The 19476-nt window shown below is 43.1% G+C and overlaps 2 protein-coding genes and 1 non-coding gene across 3 annotated transcripts; 1 reads left to right on the top strand and 2 right to left on the bottom strand.

The window, feature by feature from the left end:
- The first annotated feature begins 6320 nt into the window (after positions 1-6320).
- LOC117833804 (SWI/SNF complex component SNF12 homolog) lies at positions 6321-8284 on the top strand. Its single transcript, XM_034713406.2, has 2 exons — positions 6321-7911; positions 8008-8284. The coding sequence occupies exons 1-2, from the start codon at positions 6383-6385 to the stop codon at positions 8084-8086; spliced, it is 1608 nt and encodes a 535-aa protein (XP_034569297.1). The 5' UTR covers positions 6321-6382; the 3' UTR covers positions 8087-8284.
- A 523-nt stretch (positions 8285-8807) lies between these two features.
- TRNAM-CAU (transfer RNA methionine (anticodon CAU)) lies at positions 8808-8893 on the bottom strand. The gene is given in 2 exon segments: positions 8808-8843; positions 8856-8893. It is a non-coding gene; the product is annotated as a tRNA-Met (tRNA).
- A 463-nt stretch (positions 8894-9356) lies between these two features.
- LOC117833794 (ubiquitin carboxyl-terminal hydrolase 20) lies at positions 9357-15059 on the bottom strand. Its single transcript, XM_034713397.2, has 15 exons — positions 14690-15059; positions 14003-14083; positions 13842-13901; positions 13679-13756; positions 13465-13569; positions 12953-13027; positions 12637-12711; positions 12467-12541; positions 12260-12380; positions 12047-12157; positions 11637-11809; positions 11228-11563; positions 10952-11071; positions 10338-10848; positions 9357-10007 (listed from the first exon to the last, which is right to left on the bottom strand). The coding sequence occupies exons 1-15, from the start codon at positions 14738-14740 to the stop codon at positions 9739-9741; spliced, it is 2241 nt and encodes a 746-aa protein (XP_034569288.1). The 5' UTR covers positions 14741-15059; the 3' UTR covers positions 9357-9738.
- Between the last annotated feature and the right edge of the window lie 4417 nt (positions 15060-19476).

Genomic DNA, 19476 nt, shown 5'->3' with positions numbered 1-19476 from the left:
TGTAGACAGCAGCCTCATCGGCCGCCGCCACCACACGCCACCCCAGCCCAATCCTATGTCCAGGCAATGCACGGTAAGGAGCACTGGTGGATCCACCTGCATCGAGCACAACGGAAGCCACAACACGATGCCGACCGGCATCAGCTTAGTCCGCAAACTACTAGTCCTCCAAAGGCCGCGGTCGGCTTACCCCTCGCTGCTCGGGGCGTTGCCCACCTGAGGTGCGCGCCGACCTCAGCCTATGGTGCCCGGTCACTGCGTGCCCGCATTGGATCCATGTGCTTCGGCACTAGATCAGGCCTCTAGAAAGCCCCTTCAGGCCGGATGTGTCCTTTGCACGGGGAGGAGCAGCTATGTCCAGTGGCTAGCCCCTTGGTTTGGTCCATCGCTAGCCTCAAGGAAGAAACGAGAGGGAGAAACAGAGGTAGTTGGAAGGGGGAACAACGAGCAACAGGAGTCGAGGCGAGGCTTTTTTGGCTGGCGGTGGTAGTCGCCCTCGGCGCCGTCTGGGAGGGACGCGGAGGGCCTCAGGTTTCTCACGTGGTTTCGACTTTTCGTAGAAGATAATCTAGAGGAGGAAGAGGTTCAGTAGAGAGGAGGGGATTAGTTCATGTTCTGAATATTTCCACCCATGCCATGGTCGGTGAATATCTAATCTCAGTCCGTTCAATATTAGCACAACAGATTGGTGAATTGAAATCGTTCAGTACTGGTAGCTCAACTAGATCATTGCCATGGTTCAACTCAGCACAGTAAGTATGCAGCCAAGAATTTAAGTCTTGAGCAAACAAATACTCACCAACTGCTTGGCCAACTCCTTCACTGTCACCGAGGTCCTGTTGTTGTCAAGCAAAATACTGTACTATGTCAAAATGAGTAGCTTCTTCTAATAGTTTCGTCTTATGTAGCAATGCATTGCTTGCTGCTGTACAGGCTGAAATGCAAAATCAGCCTTAACTCTGTAACCGAACAACCCATTAACATATATAGTTCTGCTGCAGTAACAAAAGAAGTGGGAGCTGAGTAGAAAATATCACCACTCTACTAATTGACACTCCGTCAAAGAAGATGCAGCAGCTTCAAGCACGATTAACTGTTGGCATTTCGAGGCAATGAGCACTAAAACACTTCATTACGAAACCAATCCCTTGGGCATACAGCTTACAGACGCCACTACACTCCCGCTGCCTTCCTTCTGGGATCAGTACTACAGACAATGCAAATTTGGCACACGACATTTCACCAGTTCCTTTGAGCACCAGGTGGTGACCAAGGTGTAAGCTCAACTAACCTTAGTGATGCCAAGGATTGTACAGATTTAAGAGCCACAATGGCCACATTCCACGAACCCAACCAAGCTGCCTAGGGCCAGTGGCCAAACTATGACAGAGGAGGTGCAGGTTTTGTTTTTCTTTTTTACAAAATCTCGAGTAGGCACAAGGACCACATATCATTGTATGGTTTCCTTTTAGAAGTATATTTTACGCAACTCTGAGAGTCTCGAAATCTCCTTTTTCATGAATATCTATCTCTTTTTCATAATGGAAAAGGCATCCGACTTCACTCTCTTACATGAAGAGGTATCACATCTTAATTATTACAAGTAATAGCATAAAAGCTACACTCAAATGAATCATCCGTAAGCAAACCAAATTTTAAACACTAATCCATAAATTAAAGGACCATCCATTCAAAGTGAAGAAACACAAGGTAGCCATCTCCAGCGAATGACATGCTATGATTAGAGCCTCCTGATCATTCTCACTTCGCTGCAACTTGACCCAAAACCTAAACTAGTATGTCCCCCTAAACAGTACGTGCAAAAAAGTTTTCGGTTGGCACTTCATTCCATGTATTCCAAATAGCCCAACAAAGCGTTGTGGCCCCTCAATATAGTAGATTAAAAAGATCAGTACTGGTTGGTGGAGCAATTCCAAATAATATGTGTAGAGCCTGCCAAAGGAATTTAGCATAATGGTTTCCACACAACTAAAAAAAACTGCATTATTTGTTACCATTCCAATTTTCCTAGGCTAAATTATCCTTTATTAAGATTATTCTTTCTTTATATACCACATAAAGATCTTGAACTTTAATGGTATTTTCATTTGCCATCTCTTGTGTGACTCTAACACCATTACTGATGAGTTACTGATGAGATGTTTGTACATTGAATGAACACTAAAATTTGTACATTGAATGAACACTAAAATTATTTTTCTTACTAAGTGCCCATATGAACACATCGCTTCCCCCGGAAGGTTGAAATTTAATATTGTAGCCACTAAGTTGTACCAATCTATTAGCTTAACCCCCGCCAGAAATCTCCTAAAAGAGATATTTAGAGGAGTAGTACTAAAAACATATGCAACTGTGACTAGTTTCTTCCATACGATATTGTATAAATGAGGATACTTATCTTTCAAAGTTTGGTTCCCCATCCAAACATCTTCCCAAAATCTAGTATGATTTCCTGAATTCACTTTAAATCATCCCAGCTACAAAAAATCTTCCTTCGCACCCATTAAACGCATCCAAAATTATGAATCCTGAAAAGGATCGTGTGATGCCTAGAGGGGGGTGAATAGGCTCAATCTTTAAAACCTGAAAATTCTTCGCAGCAGAGTTAAATGGATCGGAACTTCCGACACTGTGCCGGAACTTCCGGTACAGGAGCGGACCTTCCGATAGAGTAAAAAGTACTCTACGAAATAAAAATTTAAATAGGTTTTAGCAGAATCTATTTGAATCAAGATTTCAGCAATGAACTATAGAGACTACTGCAGGTAATCTTTATGATAGAAACTTCACAAGAATATATATCGGCACAAATCAAGCTCTAGGTCAACAAGAATTTGAAGAACACAACAAGCACACGAGACAAATGATTTGTTTACCGAAATTCACTCATACAAAGGAAGCTACGTCTCCGTTGAGGAGCTCACAAAGAGCTAGATCCTCACTAACCCTTTACCTCTCTCAATCAATCACAAAGGAGGATTGAGTCACTTAGTACGAATCCTGCAAAAGGATGGGCAATACAAACTTTCTGGGCGCACCACAATAAGAAGGCGCTCAAATGGGCAGTTGAACCATCTAGAAGCAAACTTCATGAGTAACAAACGCGAATCGAAAACTGAAGATGCTTCAAGTGCTCTTGAGATGAACTTGGTTGACCTCACACTCAAAGCTAAAGTCACACACCTCAAATCCTTCTCTCACCCAAACCCTAGCTCAAAACTCTTAAAGATTTAGCTCAAGGAGGAAGTGGGGAGGAGTATTGAATGCTCTTGGAGGTATTTGTCTCGAGTTGGGTCAGCAACAAATGAAGGGGTGCTGAGGGGGTATAAATACCTGAGCCTCAAAAACTAGCCATTGTTGTGCTATTAATTGATTGTCGGAACTTCTGACACCGAGTCGGAACTTTAGACCTGTTCAAATAAATTCACTTAGCACCCCCAGTCGGAAGTTACTGGGAACTTCCAGCACATGTCGAAACTTCCGACAACCAGTCAGAACTTTGGATAAATGCAAAATCTATGAGAAACTACATGTGCATGTGTGTGATTAAGGTGTCTCTCATAGGTGGTTAGTGTCTCGAATGAGCACTTTGATATTTTCAAGTCAACAGGCCGTATCCTCCTTTATAGTATAGTGTTATTATACTCAAATTCAAAATTAGAAAATGATAAACAATCTTCTCTTAAGCTCCAACACTGTTCTTCAACAAATTCAGGGTACTTTCTTGCATCTTTTTATTTCTTTTACTTTGAGCCTATCAATTTCTCAATAAAATCATTAGTTCCTTAATTATCCATGTCATCAACACAAAAACCCATTTAGGGGGGCCAAGATGCACTTTTAAATCCTCGGGTTTCTTATATACTTGGCCTAATGCCTTGCCTTTAAGGTGTTTGCTCCTTAAAAGTTCCTACCGAATTCAATCCTCATTACACAACTTGAAAAGCCATTACTTAACAAGAATTTATTCTGGATATCTAGGTTCAAAATCCCTAGACCTCCTTGGTTCTTTAGTTGGCATAAGACTTCCCACTTTGCTAGTCTATATTTTTTTCTTATGCTGATCATACTGCCAATAAAACCTATATCAAAAATAATCTATCTTTTAAGGACTCCCCTTGAAACCTCAAAGGAATATAACATGAACATTGGTAAACTAGATAGAACTGAATAATCAGCACTAATCTTCTACCAACAGATAACATTTTACCTTTCCAACCACATAGTCTTTTCTCAAATCTCTCTCCGACTAATTTCTAGTCCTTGTTACATAACTTTCTAAAATGAATTGGTATGCCTAGATAGCGAAAAGGATAAGAGCCTAATTTACAACAAAAAGCTGCAAATACAAGGCCTCATGTTCTTTTGCTTGTCCAAAGTAGAAAATCTCACTTTTGTGAAAATTTATTTTGAGACCTCTAATCTCACTCATGATATCTATCTAAACTTCTAAATAGAGATCCCGCTAATGTTCTCCACGAAGGAGAAAAAATATACCAAATTTGATAAAATTATAATCGAAATGAAAATACTCAAACTCTTGGAAGCTTTGGCGCCAAAGCTGAGAGACGAGAGCTTTGACTTTGAGCGCATAATGCAACTTTCGTTCATGAGAGATTAGTTCATTAATTACGCAAAATAATGCATATACATGTTGTATGTTGAAATTAGTTAAAAATAAAATAGATCTCATCTACATAAACAACTAAATTGAGGCTGATATTTTTGTTAGACCTCTTGCTAAAGATATTTACTTACCTTTTCGCTGGTGAACTGCCATGAGAGAAGGAATAGAGAGAAGGAATAAATTGTGGTCGATACTTGATTAGGTAGCCATGCACGGTCTCCGGACACCCCCGGTACTCCTCCCACCTGTGAACTCTCATCTTCGCCATGTTCAGGCTCAGCCGCTCCACATAGTTGAACAACACCGTGAACTTGCTGTAGGGCGTCAGCCTCACCAGGTCCCCCGTCGTGGCGTCGTGGCAAGCACCACCCCGATTCGATCTTGGATGTAGAGGTTGAAACGTCTCTTTGTCTCTTCCTCCGCGGGGGCTTCTCCCCAAACGCCGTCGGTCGTGCAGCGTGCCGGTATTCCATTGAGTTTGTCATGGTTTATGCATATATAATGATTTGATTTGAACGGCGGGTAGTTCCCGGTTTTGCTACGAATCGTGGATTCACGGGAATTTAACTCTCAAAGCGATTGGAGAAGAAACTAGTTTGATTTAACATATCAGTGCTAATCCACCGCTCTTCATTTAAGACGTTATGCTGTTCTGCCATGCCATCATTGGTAAACCTGCATGAGTCCTCATCCCTTATCCCAGCGGGACAAACCTAGAAGACCTTCTGTCCTCTGAAATCTCTTACATTATTTCACAGCAATGGTTGAGATGGCATGCTATCTGCAAGCAAGTGGCCAATGGTAAGCAAGAGTAAACTGTGGAAGACATTGCTTCTTCTCTGAACCCCACACATTGTAGTTTCACAGTACAATATCAAGTTGAAAAACACATTGTGCGTGGACGCTGTCGAGGAACATCCGCTCCCACCGCAATTTGTCCAGCCAAATCTCTGCACAAGACTGTCCATTGGTTGTACAGCCCACTGATCTGATGTGGAGAAAACAGAAACATCACTAGCACAAGACCTGACAATAAAAGAAGAACAGAGCTACCCTTTGATTGATCAAGCTGAGTACAACCTAGCATCAATCTACTACACAACATAAGCTAGTACATGCTTAACTCTATGAAATAGTCACATCTAGCAATGGAATGTAAAAGCTTAACAAAAAGAACAATTGTTGATCTACACTATTGTACTAGAACACAAGGAAATATATAACAGATGGCATGCCAAAAGGCACCAATAAGAAGCGCTTGTGGTTATGACATTGCACATCTACGAACCTAAAACTAGAAAATGGATATAGCATAGTAGGGCATCATTCTAGAGCAACCCTGCAAATGTAGTCTAATCTTGTACTAATAATGATTTGCACACCACTCAGTATGGCTATTACGCACTTGACAATGAGTTGCAAACAATTGGATTGTCGTCGTTTTCAGAGAAGAGGGAGGGATCTGGAATGTGAAGGGGAACAAATCTAGGGATGTGATTGTGAATGTGATATGGACCAGGACTTCCTTCTCAAATGCTACACTTTCCCTAGGGGGTTTTGGAAACATTTGCTGATGTGGATGCTCACGCGCAGATCCTGTCCGTCCAATACCGATCCGGTGGCTGTTCCATCGGATATGCAACGCCAACGGGCCACCAAACCCTAGCTTCCCCAATCCCCAGTTCCCCACCCCCACCGAGATCCGATCTCGCGCTTGCCGCCGCCGTCGCCGCCATGGCCTCCGGCGGCAACCCCAACCCGACCGGCGGCCCGCCCCAGCCGCGCCCGCCGCATCCCCAGCAGCAGCCGCAGCCGGGCGGCTCCCCGGCGACGCCCATGACCCACCTCCGCCCACCCTCCCTCGCCGGCTCCCCGTTCCAGGGCCTCTTCCACACGCCGCCGTCCCACAACCCCGCCTTCCAGATCCACATGGGCGCCTCCTCGCCCCAGACCCCGCTCATGGCGGCCGCCGCCGCCGCGGCGGCGCAATCGGCCAAGCGCCCCCCGCAGAAGCCCCCCGTGCGGCCCCCGGGTCCCGGGTCTACCTCGGCCGCCGCGGCGGCTTCGGCAGCTGCCGCGTACAAGGCTTCGGCGGCGGCGGCGGCCGTGGCGAACTCCGGAGGCGTCGACCTCACCCCCGCCGCGCGACGCAACAAGAAGCGCAAGCTCCCGGAGAAGCAGCTCCCGGACCGCGTCGCCGCGCTGCTCCCGGAGTCCGCGCTCTACACGCAGCTGCTCGAGTTCGAGGCCCGCGTGGACGCGGCGCTGGCGCGGAAGAAAGTGGACATCCAGGAGGCGCTCAAGACGCCGCCCTCACTCCAGCGCACGCTCCGCATCTACGTCTTCAACACCTTCGCCAACCAGGGCCCGCGCGCCATCCCGCCGCCCAAGAACGCCGACCCGCCCACCTGGTCGCTCAAGATCATCGGCCGCGTGCTCGAGGATGGCGCCGAGCTGGACCCTGCCAGCGTGGTGCCCAAGCACAACCCGGTGTATCCGAAGTTCTCCCAATTCTTCAAGAGGGTGACCATTGCGCTGGACCCACAGCTGTACCCTGAAAACCCACTGATCATCTGGGAAAATGCGCGTTCTGCCGCCCAGCAGGAAGGTTTCGAGGTGAAGAGGAAAGGGGATAAGGAGTTTGTTGCGAACATCCGGCTGGAGATGAACTACAACCCTGAGAAGTTTAAGCTGTCACAGCCGCTGATGGAGGTGCTCGGGGTCGAGGTGGACACTCGCGCGCGGGTGATTGCTGCCCTCTGGCAGTACATCAAGGCGAAGAAGCTTCAGAACCCAAATGACCCTTCCTTCTTCATGTGTGACCCTCAATTGAAGAAGGTGTTTGGGGAGGATAAACTGAAGTTTGCAATGCTGTCGCAGAAGATATCTCAGCATCTGTCTGCCCCACCGCCCATCAACTTGGAGCACAAGATTAAGCTATCAGGCAATGGAGCTTCCGCAAGTGCTTGCTATGATGTGCTGGTGGATGTGCCCTTCCCGCTGCAGAAGGAGATGATGGCATTCCTTGCCAACACTGAGAAGCACAAGGACATTGAGGCCTGCGACGATGTGATATCTGCCTCGATCAAGAAGATCCATGAGCACCGCAGGAGGAGGGCTTTCTTCCTGGGTTTCAGTCAGTCCCCGGTGGAGTTCATTAACGGCCTGATAGCTTCTCAGAGCAAAGATTTGAAGCTGGTCGCCGGCGAAGCGAATAGGAACATTGAAAAGGAAAGACGCGCAGATTTCTACAACCAACCATGGTAAGCTCTAACAATACCTACGATTGACCTCCTTTTTTTCTTGAACATCATGTATCCATGTGCTGACAACGTGATTTTGGTTCCACGATGAAATAGGGTTGAGGATGCTGTTATAAGATACCTGAACCGCAAGCCAGCTAATGAGGGCCCAGGTGGTGGTGCTGGTGGTTCTTGAGGAGAGGATTTCCTCTAGTGCCCTTTTGGTGTAGAAACAAATTTATCTTTTCTGTATTAGTAGCAAAATCCAGCGGATGCAGCGGTATTAGCGAGATTGTTCAGTGTTGTGAAAGGATGTTCGGCTAGTCACTGTATGTTGTGTTCTATATTCCCTAACTATTGTGGAAGTATAATGCCAAGAGATGAACTGAGCCTATGATGTTGTGAGGATCCATGTTACCATTTTTTTGTTTTGGTCTTAGTCTTGATCTTATCTGGAGAATTAAGGTGCTGAATTGGCTAAAAAGAGATCTTATCTGAGCTTCTCAACCATGTTGCTTTGTTTGCATAAAAATGAATGCTGGATTTTACTACAGTGACCTCAAGCATGCTAATATACCTGTGAAAGAAGTCGCTCGATTTCGGAGTCTGACCGGCTGGTGACTATCCACACGATGTAATGCGTAGTCCGGAGCTCTTACCTGTGCATAAGACCAAGTGAGATGGGGCGGGAGTAGCGTGTCGGCGTGCTGACAGTGAGGAGGAAGAGAGTGAAGTGTGAATAGCTTATATTAGCTCCGAGGACATGGGGAGATGGTATCAGCAAAAAAAATGGGAAGGGACTTTGTCAGGGAAAAAAATCGGGGTGGATAGGGAAGGGAAAACGCAGATATGGGTAGTCAGGCAGAGATGAGACGATGTTAGCTAAAAAAAATCAGGTGGGAAAAGGGGGAAAAATATGGGGTGAGAGAGGCTCGAACTCTCGACCTCAGGATAACTCAATTAGCTATGAGACCTACGCGCTAGCCAACTGCGCCACCACCCCTTCGGTGATAGTTCGGCCGATTAAAGAACTATATAACAATAGTAAATTAGTGAAATATAAGTTTTTTCTATCAAGACACCTCACTGTTTTTTCGTTCTGCGATCCTTGAATCGTATGATTGGCAAGTCCTCAACTCCTCGTCCGGTGTCCCAGATAGCCAGAACTAGACGATCTTCTTTTCCTCCGAAATCTCTTACGATATTATCCCTCTTTTCACGAGTATACAGCGATGGTTGTTAGATGGCATACCACCTGCAAGCTAAAGTTCTCTATCCCTGACTTGCATACATTGTCGTTTCAGAGTACAATATCAAACTGAAACCCCCACAGGGAAAACACAAGACCAGTAACAAAGACAGCAGACGAGAAGATTAGTTAAGAAAACATCATTGTCGAGTTTTTTTTTTAACATCACTGTCGACTAACAAAATTGCTGCTTGCTATGTTACAGAATTGAACAAGATTTCAGATAAACTCGATTTCATTTCTTTTCCCTGGTTATGTTCCATACAAGATAAGCCCTGTTCTGTCCAAGTAGTGCTACCTACTAAACAAAATGGGCAGTTGGTGCAGGTGCAAATCCCATACAGCATAGTTGATAGGTGTGCGATGGCACATCAGGAGGAAGCAAAAAAAAAAAGTAGATAGATTAACTGACTCTTATGCTCTCATGTACCCTGCAACCAATCTAGCCGGCCATAAAGTTTATGACAGCTAAATTAGATTAAAGGGCAGTGGAGGACAGCATGGATGCTAGACCAAGATATACAGCAAGAGAGTAGCAAAAGAAAACAAAAAAGGATATACAGAAATACAAGATTTGTGGTGCCCAAACTTGAAAATACCTAGCATTGAACCAACTTCCGTTTCTTTTTGTCCATAGGGTCGCTTGTGGGGCATCTGCGACTACGAGACTCCTGATGTGCATTTTGTTGTGTGACCATGCAGTCCAGGAGACCTTTTCTTCTTGAGGATGGCATGCCACTCATCAAACGTCTTGCGTTCTGATCAATACTGGGGCCCTTCACAGCTTTAGATGCAGATGCAGCCTTAGGTTTCTTTGCCTTAGGGTGAAATTTCAGATCTGGAAGCAAAGGAGTGTCTTCGTCATCATCTGTAAATGAGACAAGCAGAAACATGAGCCTTTAAAAAGGTGAATGAGCAATGTTTTATGACATGTAAGGCAATCAACAGCATTGAAAAACAATTAAGTCGTATTCAAGATATTTAGCACAACACTGCAAGTCTGATGTCTAAAATTAAAGGGTGGAGTGATTAGGATCACTTTGTCTAGGGGTTCATTAATCGATGAATAATAAATGTGACAAAACTAATGTCAACTGGACAATGAATTGAGGTTGGAATTCTATCAAGGGAAATAAGATAGATGATTTGCAAAAATAAAACCAGAACTTAATACCAGCTAATTAAAATGCATCCTTACCAAAGTCCTCAAACTCAAACACACCAAACTCATTATGTGAGAATGATCGCTTCGAGGGCAGAGGAGTAGAGGGCCTATCCAGATTGGTAGTTTCTACACTACGGGGACATCTAACAACATCATCTTGGAGAGATGCTCTGGGTGGACTGATTTCATCTCTTGTATTATTGATGTTGGAAGCACCAAGTGAACTTCTCTTAGATGGCTCCTCATGACAGAATGATACTTTGTATTGACTGGTTTCATCCTTCTCTAACTCCTCCAACTGCCTGGCTTCATTTTTCTCTAATTTATCACCAGAATTACTGCTACTGCCTCCTCCAGAAGACGTTGAACAGTTTGCATCAATATTTTCCAAAACAGACACAGGAGATGCACCGCGAGCATCCTCAGCATGTAGGGCATCTTTGACCTCTAGCAAACTAGAGAACCATGGAAATTTGCCCTGCCGAACATAGAAGAGAATATATGCTTCCTTGTTTAACGCGCTTGCATCTGTAATCGAATCAACCTGCAAAATAACTGGCATATTAAAATGGAGAAAAGGTTCATGTCAACAAAGCAGTAGCAACTGACTTGTGGTAACAAAACAAAAAAGGATTTGTGGCACATACATGGGAGTCATTCATCAAGTACCAAGTGCTTGGTGAAGAACGAATACTGCACACATAGTGGCCATAGTTGGGTAACCCAGAATGCTCAACAACACCATAAAGATCATATTTCAGCTCCCCCTGCATTTGGAAGTATAACAAAAAATTAATTTTACCTAAGTGGCAAAACTATCGACTATGTTTGAACAGATGGACTGGGATTCAAATCCTTAGTCTAGAAATTCCTAGAACAGCTTACATCTTCCAAACAGGCACAGTATAGAAAGAAAAGCTCACCACAGTGTCTGGGTTACTATGGAACGGCTTCAAATCAACCTCTGAAGGGTATACCACATGTTTGTCAATCTTCTCAACAGAATTGTCAAGGGTGGTAAAACGCTTCAGATGAAATGCAATAACATCTGGTGCTCTATGAAGTGTAAGCTGCTTGTTCTTACAAACTTGAGCGTTGCATCGTTCACAGGTGAGCTTATCTTCAGAGTCCCCGATCTGCTCTACCTTGGTAAAAGATTCCATGGCATCTACCAGGTGATCAACCTGATCGATCTCCAAGCTTAGATCCAGGAAGGGCTCAAATGTCTCCGAGCTGTGACCACACTCGCAGCAAGACAACTAGACACACAGAGTAGCATTAGTTGTGATGCAAGTGACAAGAGAACAAATAGGTGATAAAAAACTAAATTACCTGGCTTTTCAGTTGGCCTCCGAAAATGTCCTTGACTATACTTTCTTCATCAAAGGATGAGCCCTTGCCCTTAGACATGGGATCAAGGGTACACTTATGCAAGTTATCAAGCAAGCAACGTAGGAATTCATGGGCATCCTCTTGCTGTCCCGGTCTAAAATCTGAAGATAGCTCTGGAAAATATTGTTAAGGAACCACATATGACACAACTTGACATGGAAGGACTATAGCAAGCTGGCAACAGTTGAAAAGTATCCACTAGCTCAGCACATTATTTAAATGAAGAGTAAGATAAACTGAATGGTGAAAGGAAGCATAAGAATGTGAACTAATGAAAAACATATATGCAAACAGCAGCTGTAATGGGGAGAATTAAACAGACTAGGCAAAAGTTCAAGAGGAAAGGATACTTCTTAAATTATCTCTGAACTTTGCGGGCATTATAACAGATCCAGACCTTCGAATTGATTCATCGACATGTTCTTTAAGGGCACAGAAAGAACAGAATCCATCTTTATCATCTGCAGGGTACCAGGAGTCCAAATCATGCAAACTAAAATGGAATAGAAAATCTGAAAACATTTTTTAAACAATAATAAAAAGTTGTATGAAATTATCCATACATGAGCATGGAGTGGAATGATCAGTTGAGCGAAGCTTGAGAAAAAGTGGTACAGTATGAGTGATGCACTGAAGAGTTGCATTTAAGAAGCATGTGTTCCCCATATTGCTAAGACCTGCTCCCTGTACATGGGAAAACTTTGTGATGTAATGAAAAACAATGTCCTTCAGGATGCCAACTATGTATAGAACTTAGTGCAGAAGATTACCACAGATTGGGGTTGCCTTCTGTAAGAAAAGGACAGAGGAAACTGCTTATCTTCAGCATCACAAGTTTCACCAATCTATTGAACAAAGCCCATCAATACAATGAGTTGATGTAAGGAAGGACCAAATAAAAATTGCACATACAATGTGATTAAGACAATAACAGTCTTACACTGGAGTTCCACCGATCAGTGTTAAGGGGCAACAGTTTCTGATTATCTTTGTCATCCCATAAATCCATTCCACCCTGCAGCACCACCCAAAAATAATATTAGGAAACTTAAGAGGCCTAAGCCAAATAACTTATGCATGTGTAATTGTGTATGCAGTCATGCGCGCATGACACACAAAGAGATCAATGTTTATATATGAAATAATTGCAGTTCCCTGAGAATACTTGTATAAGTATATACGTCAATATAACAAAATTGGGCCGCATACACATTAAAGGCCTGAGTTAGCAGGCCATATCAGAAGGTGGAACTTACGGTTGAATCGGGTTGCTCTGTGCTAAGGGGTTCTGGCTGCTCACTTGCTTCTCCATGTGGCACATCAATTTCATCCTACAATATAGAAACAAGAATTAGGGATCATCTAGGCACAGAACTCGCCATTAATGTTATATACAGCAATAAAGCCTTTTTGTCCCAAACAAGTTTGCAGTGATCTAGAGATGATTCAGGAACATGGATTGCTAAAGAGATCACATATATGGAATTACAATTGCAGATCAGCTGCCCATAATATGAATTGTATCCATACATTTAAGTTACAAATTTTATAAAAAATTAAACCAAGTTCCCTCTCGAAGAGAACATGATTTAGCATAACAGGCAGGCTTAGTTTTGCTTCATGCTATGCAATTCCAAACATCTGGTGTCTGAGTGAGGATTGTCACAATTTTAAAAAAAAAACTAAGAGAAAAAACAGGTATATGAAGTAAATGCAGTTTCTTGGGCTGATTGCAGAAAAAATAAATGGCAAGGCAAACACTTCATACCATTGATTGTTCCATTTCCATGACATCTTGCACCAAACTGGCTTCCTTATCGATTGAATGTGGTGAACAAGGCTTGCCTTCATCATCTACTGTACCAGATATGTCCTAAAACAACACATCCGTGAACTAGTAAGCAGATATTACTACAGATGAGCCCAAACAAATTCACAGGAGCCATCAAGTTCTTAAATAAGGGCTGGGAGAAAGGACGCACCTCAGGTTGAGGTTGCTTGCTTCCAAGAGAAGCAGATGTAATCAGGATGTGGTCATTCACCATTGAGTTCAAGCCACTCTGTATCAGAGAGTAGGAGTCACGAACTGATTACAAGCTATATAAGATACCAAAAGATCACATAAATCTCGAGTTAGGAGCTCACATTGTGGTCATTTTCATTTGCAGCAGGAGCAAAACAGCTTTCCCACGAATTTGCGTAGCTCTGTAAGCAGAAACAGGAACACATAGAGACAAATTATAAACTTGAGCATAATAACACATTGACACTACAAATTTGGACAGGAGCATGAGTTAGGAGCTTACAACAGAGCGAATTGGCTGGCACATGGAGAAAAATGGTTGATGCTGCTCAGTATTCTCATCCCCATTTTCAGCACTGACCCCCTAATAGAAGGGATCCTTACAGTTAGATCCATATTTTCATCATGACACAAAAACTATAGAGTACTGTATTACCTTCTATGACAGCTACTGCCAGTTAAGTGCAAATAGAGAAAAACGGAAGGTTAGGACAAAGGCAGCTCGGAATTATCCGATTTAATTTCGTTTGAACATGGTAGAACGTTGCATTGAAAGTCCATAACGATTTGAGCAAAGGACACGATCACTACATCACGGACATTTCTATATTAGAGCTGGTAATAGCGATCACTGCCGTAGCCAGTGACAACGGGGGACGCCGGTGCCGAATGCCCGAATTAACCAAAATCTGGGTACCCACCCGCACGAACTCTTCGTGCCCCCAAATTAACGAGACTCGAGCCAAACCAACCGCAATAACCCAGACGAAAAACTACCCAAAACGCCAAAGCCCTGACGCAAGCACCACACATCAAGTGAAGTAGTGAACCGCCCCACAGAAACCACTCCCGGAGTTGGGGCAAGTCCCCAACCCCAAGCGTACCTCGCAAGCTACTGCTTCCGGCGGGACCTAGAAACTTCGCAACCCCAGTCCCCAGACCAACCCAAGCAAAAGTCAGCGAATCTCACCGGAGGGGAGTCGAGCGGGCTCTGTCCCGCGGCGCCGTCCTGCTCCGCCATGGGATGGAGAGGGAGGCGGCCGCCGATTAGGGTTTCGCGCCGGCGGGGTAGGTGGCCGGCCGGTGGGTGCGGGCGGGAGACCTGAGATTCGGGGGAAGAGGAAGGTTGGTTCGGTTGAGGGGGGAATTGGCGAGACTAATCAGGCGGAGGGGAAGGAAGGCGATTTGTTGGGTTGCGCGGAGGCAGAAGCGAGGGAAAAAATTTGGGGGGGGACGGCGAAAAATTTCGGGTTTGAAACGGAGGCGGGCGCGGCGCGTTTCGGTTAACCTGACGCAGTGACGCTGCGGCGAGCGGCGATGGATTGGGCGGAATGGAAAAGGGGGGAAACGGAAGAGGGCGGCTAGGAAAGGGGAAGTGGGTTTCGCGTTTCCCGCTCGCGGCGCGTGGGGTCGTGGGTTGCGGGCGCGGGATTTTTTTTCGCCACGCGCGCTCGTTGTCCGCGTCGAGCCGACTTGTGGTTGTGGGTCAAAGTCAGACCAGTGCCCCTGTGGTCAGTGGTGTGTGGACCCGCCAGGCGTTTCGTTGTTTTCTTGGTTTTCTTGTGACGGCGTGTTTGGATACGAGGTGCTAAATTTTAACAGTGTCACATCGGATGTTCGGATGCTAATTAGGAGAACTGAATATTAACTAATTATAAAATTGATTGCAGAATCCTGTGCTAATTCGCGAGACGAATCTATTAAGCCTAATTAATTCACCATTAGCAAATGGTTACTGTAGCACCACATTGTCAAATCATGGATTACTTAGGCTTAATAGATTCGTCTCGCGAATTACACTCCAACTGTACAATTAGTTTTGTAATTAGTCTATATTTAATACTTCTAATTAGCATTCAAACATCCGATGTGACGGGTGTTAAACTTCAACAGGTTGGAGCCAAACAGGCCCTGAAGCATCGTCCTCGAATAGAATACCGCCGCCACGTATACTACATATTAAATCCGATAGCAATAACTTGTATTTTTTAGATTTTAGAATAACTTATTTTCCTGAACGGAGGACGTAAATGATCCAGAAGGCCTACTTTTTATTTCCTTCCCATTTAGGTATAAGGGATGGAGGCAAAAAAAAAAAAGCCATCACAGACTTGATCATGGACCACCTGCCACAACGAACCCGATTCGACGAACCTGAAAATACCCAATCTGATCAATATGTTTGGCGGACTCGGATTAAGATGGAATTGAGAACAAGTACATCAGGATCAACACATTTTAAATTCCTAGTACGAGAGAGTATAACTCCTCGAGACGATAGTTCGAGATTTGGTAACGTGAACCAACTATTTTTAGACCAGATTAGTAAGTTGGCACGTAGGAAAAAAAACAGATAAAAAACAAAATCGAAAAGAATAAAGAAAGAGATATGTTATTGGGGTATTATTTAAAGGCCCACTCAATCCAACATGATTTGTCATAAGCCCCTTGTGCATGCCCGCAGACGCAGGCACGCAGCTAGAACAATCGCCGCCGCCTCTCGTTCCACCATCGTAGGGCTGCCTGAAATTGCTCTCCACCGGTCACCAGCTCACGCCGTCGAACTAAATCGATCTTTCTCGTCCATCTCTTCTCCCCGGAGCTCTCAATTTCCTTGGTAATCAGATACACTATTCAGCGCTTGTGAGAAGGTTCCGATGCTGGCCTATATTGACCTCCATCCCTCGATCGGGACAATCGTTGATACAGGCACGTGGAACGCCATAATGTACTGCGTTCCTTGCAATTGCAATTAGAGCATGTTTGTTTGAGCGGCAGCTTTTTAAATTTTTCTGAAAAGTTACTGTTGATTTTTTACTTATTGAGCATGAGGTACGTGGAGTTCCATCTAACATCCATATCCAAACCAAACTTACGTGGACGTACACCCATGCTCAAGCAATAGCTTTTGTATGCTATAATGTATTGATTAGATGAATTCAAGAATGATATAGCAATTTTGAAATCCACAATGCAAGGCTTCAAACGTTTCATACCATATTTAACAATAGGATTGATAATATGGCATGCACAGCATTGATGCATGAAAAGAGAACGCTCTTCTTCTATCTCCTCATCAGTTGCATTATTAGAATTAAGAGCAGACAATATATAACCAGAAAAAATAGGAGTTAACTTATCCATGGCTGTCGAGTTAGAAGAAGCATTATCAAGAGTAACAGCAAAGATCTTATCAGTTAAGCCATTCTCATCAACCACCATGGCTATATGCTCTGCAATGTTAGCACCGGTATGTGACTTATCAATGAATCTCAGACCTAGCAATCTTTTTTCTAATTCCCATCAACATTAACAAAGTGAGCAACCACACTAAGATAATCCTTCTTAGCATTTCCAGACCATATATCAGAAGTAAGAGCAACAGAGGAAATAGACAAGACTAACATTTCCTTAAGCTTACCATGACGTTCACTGAAGTGTTTTACCATATCTCTGGTGGTGGTTTGCCTAGAGGATTTAGAAAATCTAGTGTTATGAGTATGGTTTATGTACTCTTCAAAGGCATTAGACTCTCCAAACCCTAAAGACAGATCCTCCCTAGCTATCAAGCGGCAAAGTTCAGTACGAGCAACAGCATCAGAGTACTCCCTGATGGATAGAACCATCAGGGTTGAACTTTAGCATAGTTTGAGCCATGCAATCATTTTCTTTTCTCTTCCTGCAAGCAAGAATGTGCCGGCGCAAATGTCCAGTACCACTAGAAGATTTGCCAGAGTACTCATGACTGCAATGAAGGCACCTAGCACCATACCTGATCTTCTTGCCGTTCCTCATGGTGAAGAGCTCCTCAAAGTCGGTCCACACCTTAGAGGTGGAGTTCCTGACCCTCTTCGCACCGGAGATCACCGGCGGCGCCGGCACCTTGGGCGTGCCAGCAGGCCCGACACCATCAAGGTTGATAGCAGCTGCAGTGCTGCCACCGGCCAAGCCAACCCGGAGGATATCCTCTTCTAACGACCAAGGTGTATCGGAGGTCGGTGTACCAGTCTCCATCTCCAAGAGTCTGATGACCTCCCTCCTCCTCACCTTCTCAATGCCTCGGCGGCTTAGGCTCCTCAACGGCGCACGCCGTACCCGCGCGAGCACGATGGCATCGTGCTCGACCAACGACCTACAAGAAGTCAAGAACAAGAACAAGATCAATATGTGAGAAGGGGAAGAAGGTTAGAAGAACAAGATTTAGATCGAGAAGGGGAAGAACTTACCTGCGCTGCCGGAGCACCCAAGCACGCTGAGATCTAAATCGAGAAGGGGAAGGAGGCACTGAGGAAGACACCTATTAGAGCTATTGTATTTTTAAAAGCTATTGTATTTGAAAATTATTTGGAAATTAGACACCTAGATAATAATCAAAATAGTTTTCCTACTACTCTCTTATTTTTTAATACTTCAACATAATACTCATATAGATGTGTATTTATCTTTATCCAGTTGTGATTGATTTTAATTATCAATTACTCTATACACTTTTTCATCCACATTCACACTTTTTTCATTTGGTATCGCACCTCCATACATTATGTTTAGCATAAAAATCAATATTTTTCATCACTTCCTGAGATACATGTATATATGGTCTACATGGAGATACCCATCACGCGCATATGCCTTAACTTAGTATTTCTATATTAATAATGACATAAATAGATAATTTAGAATCATATATTAATTTACTTTTGGACATTTATATATGATGAACATGAAGATAATTAGATTAAGATTTAGGTGTTTACTTTAGGTTATTTTTAATAATGACACACGTGGGTAACTTGGAAACAAATTTAGAATGACATTTTAAGTTATGCTTTATAATAATATGCATGGGTAAATTGGATGATTTTTTATAATGGTAGAGCTCGGTAATTAAGATATAGGTTACGGGTTTACTTTAGAATGTTTTCATAATGGTAGTGGTGGGTAACTTTTTTAAAAAATAAAATAGACTAATGATTATGATTATTAGAGTTTACATGATTGATGTTTGATGTTTCTGATTTTTGTGAGAATTTCTAGGATTTTTTTTCTAGCGTGCCTCATGAGAACTGATGCAGAATCTCCTAGAAAAAATAAGGCCACATTGCTACAAAACTATGACCTTGAGCTACCTCTTATTTGTTAAATTTAGAACATATCACTTATATAGATTACACCTATTATCTACATCCAATTGTGATAGAATTTAGTTAGTAATTACCCTATAATATTTTCATCCACATTTAAAATCTTTAAGTTTTCAATTTGCATTAAATTTGTTTAATGGACCTTAAGTTTTTTGCTATAATATTTAACATAGAAATATATATTATCACCACTTCCTCTGTATCTTTATAAATGGTGACACACATCATACATTATATCTTAATTATTATATCATATACTAATAGTGTAAGAAATAGACAATTTAGAATCATAAATGTGGGTGTATATTGAGGTATATTTTTAATAGAGGTGATTTGGATTCAAATTTAGGGTTACCTTATGTTATTTTTAATAATTGCATATGTTGGTAATGTAGGTGCAAATTTAAAGGATTATTTTAAGTTATTTTTTAAGTATTAGTGGTTGGCAATTTAGTTTCAAATTTAGAGGTTTATTTTAAATTATTTTTATAATGGCATAAGTGGGTAATTTAGATGAAGATTAGGGGGTTATTTTAGTTTATTTCATATAATAGCAGAGGTGGGTAATTTAGATATAAATTTAAAGGGTTACTTTAGGTTATTATCATAATTGCAT

Source organism: Setaria viridis, chromosome 1 (assembly GCF_005286985.2).
Source record: "Setaria viridis chromosome 1, Setaria_viridis_v4.0, whole genome shotgun sequence".
In the NCBI taxonomy this organism is placed as follows: Eukaryota; Viridiplantae; Streptophyta; class Magnoliopsida; order Poales; family Poaceae; genus Setaria; species Setaria viridis.
The sequence above is the reverse complement of the archived record's forward strand: the minus strand, read 5'-3'. Positions and strand labels throughout refer to the sequence as shown.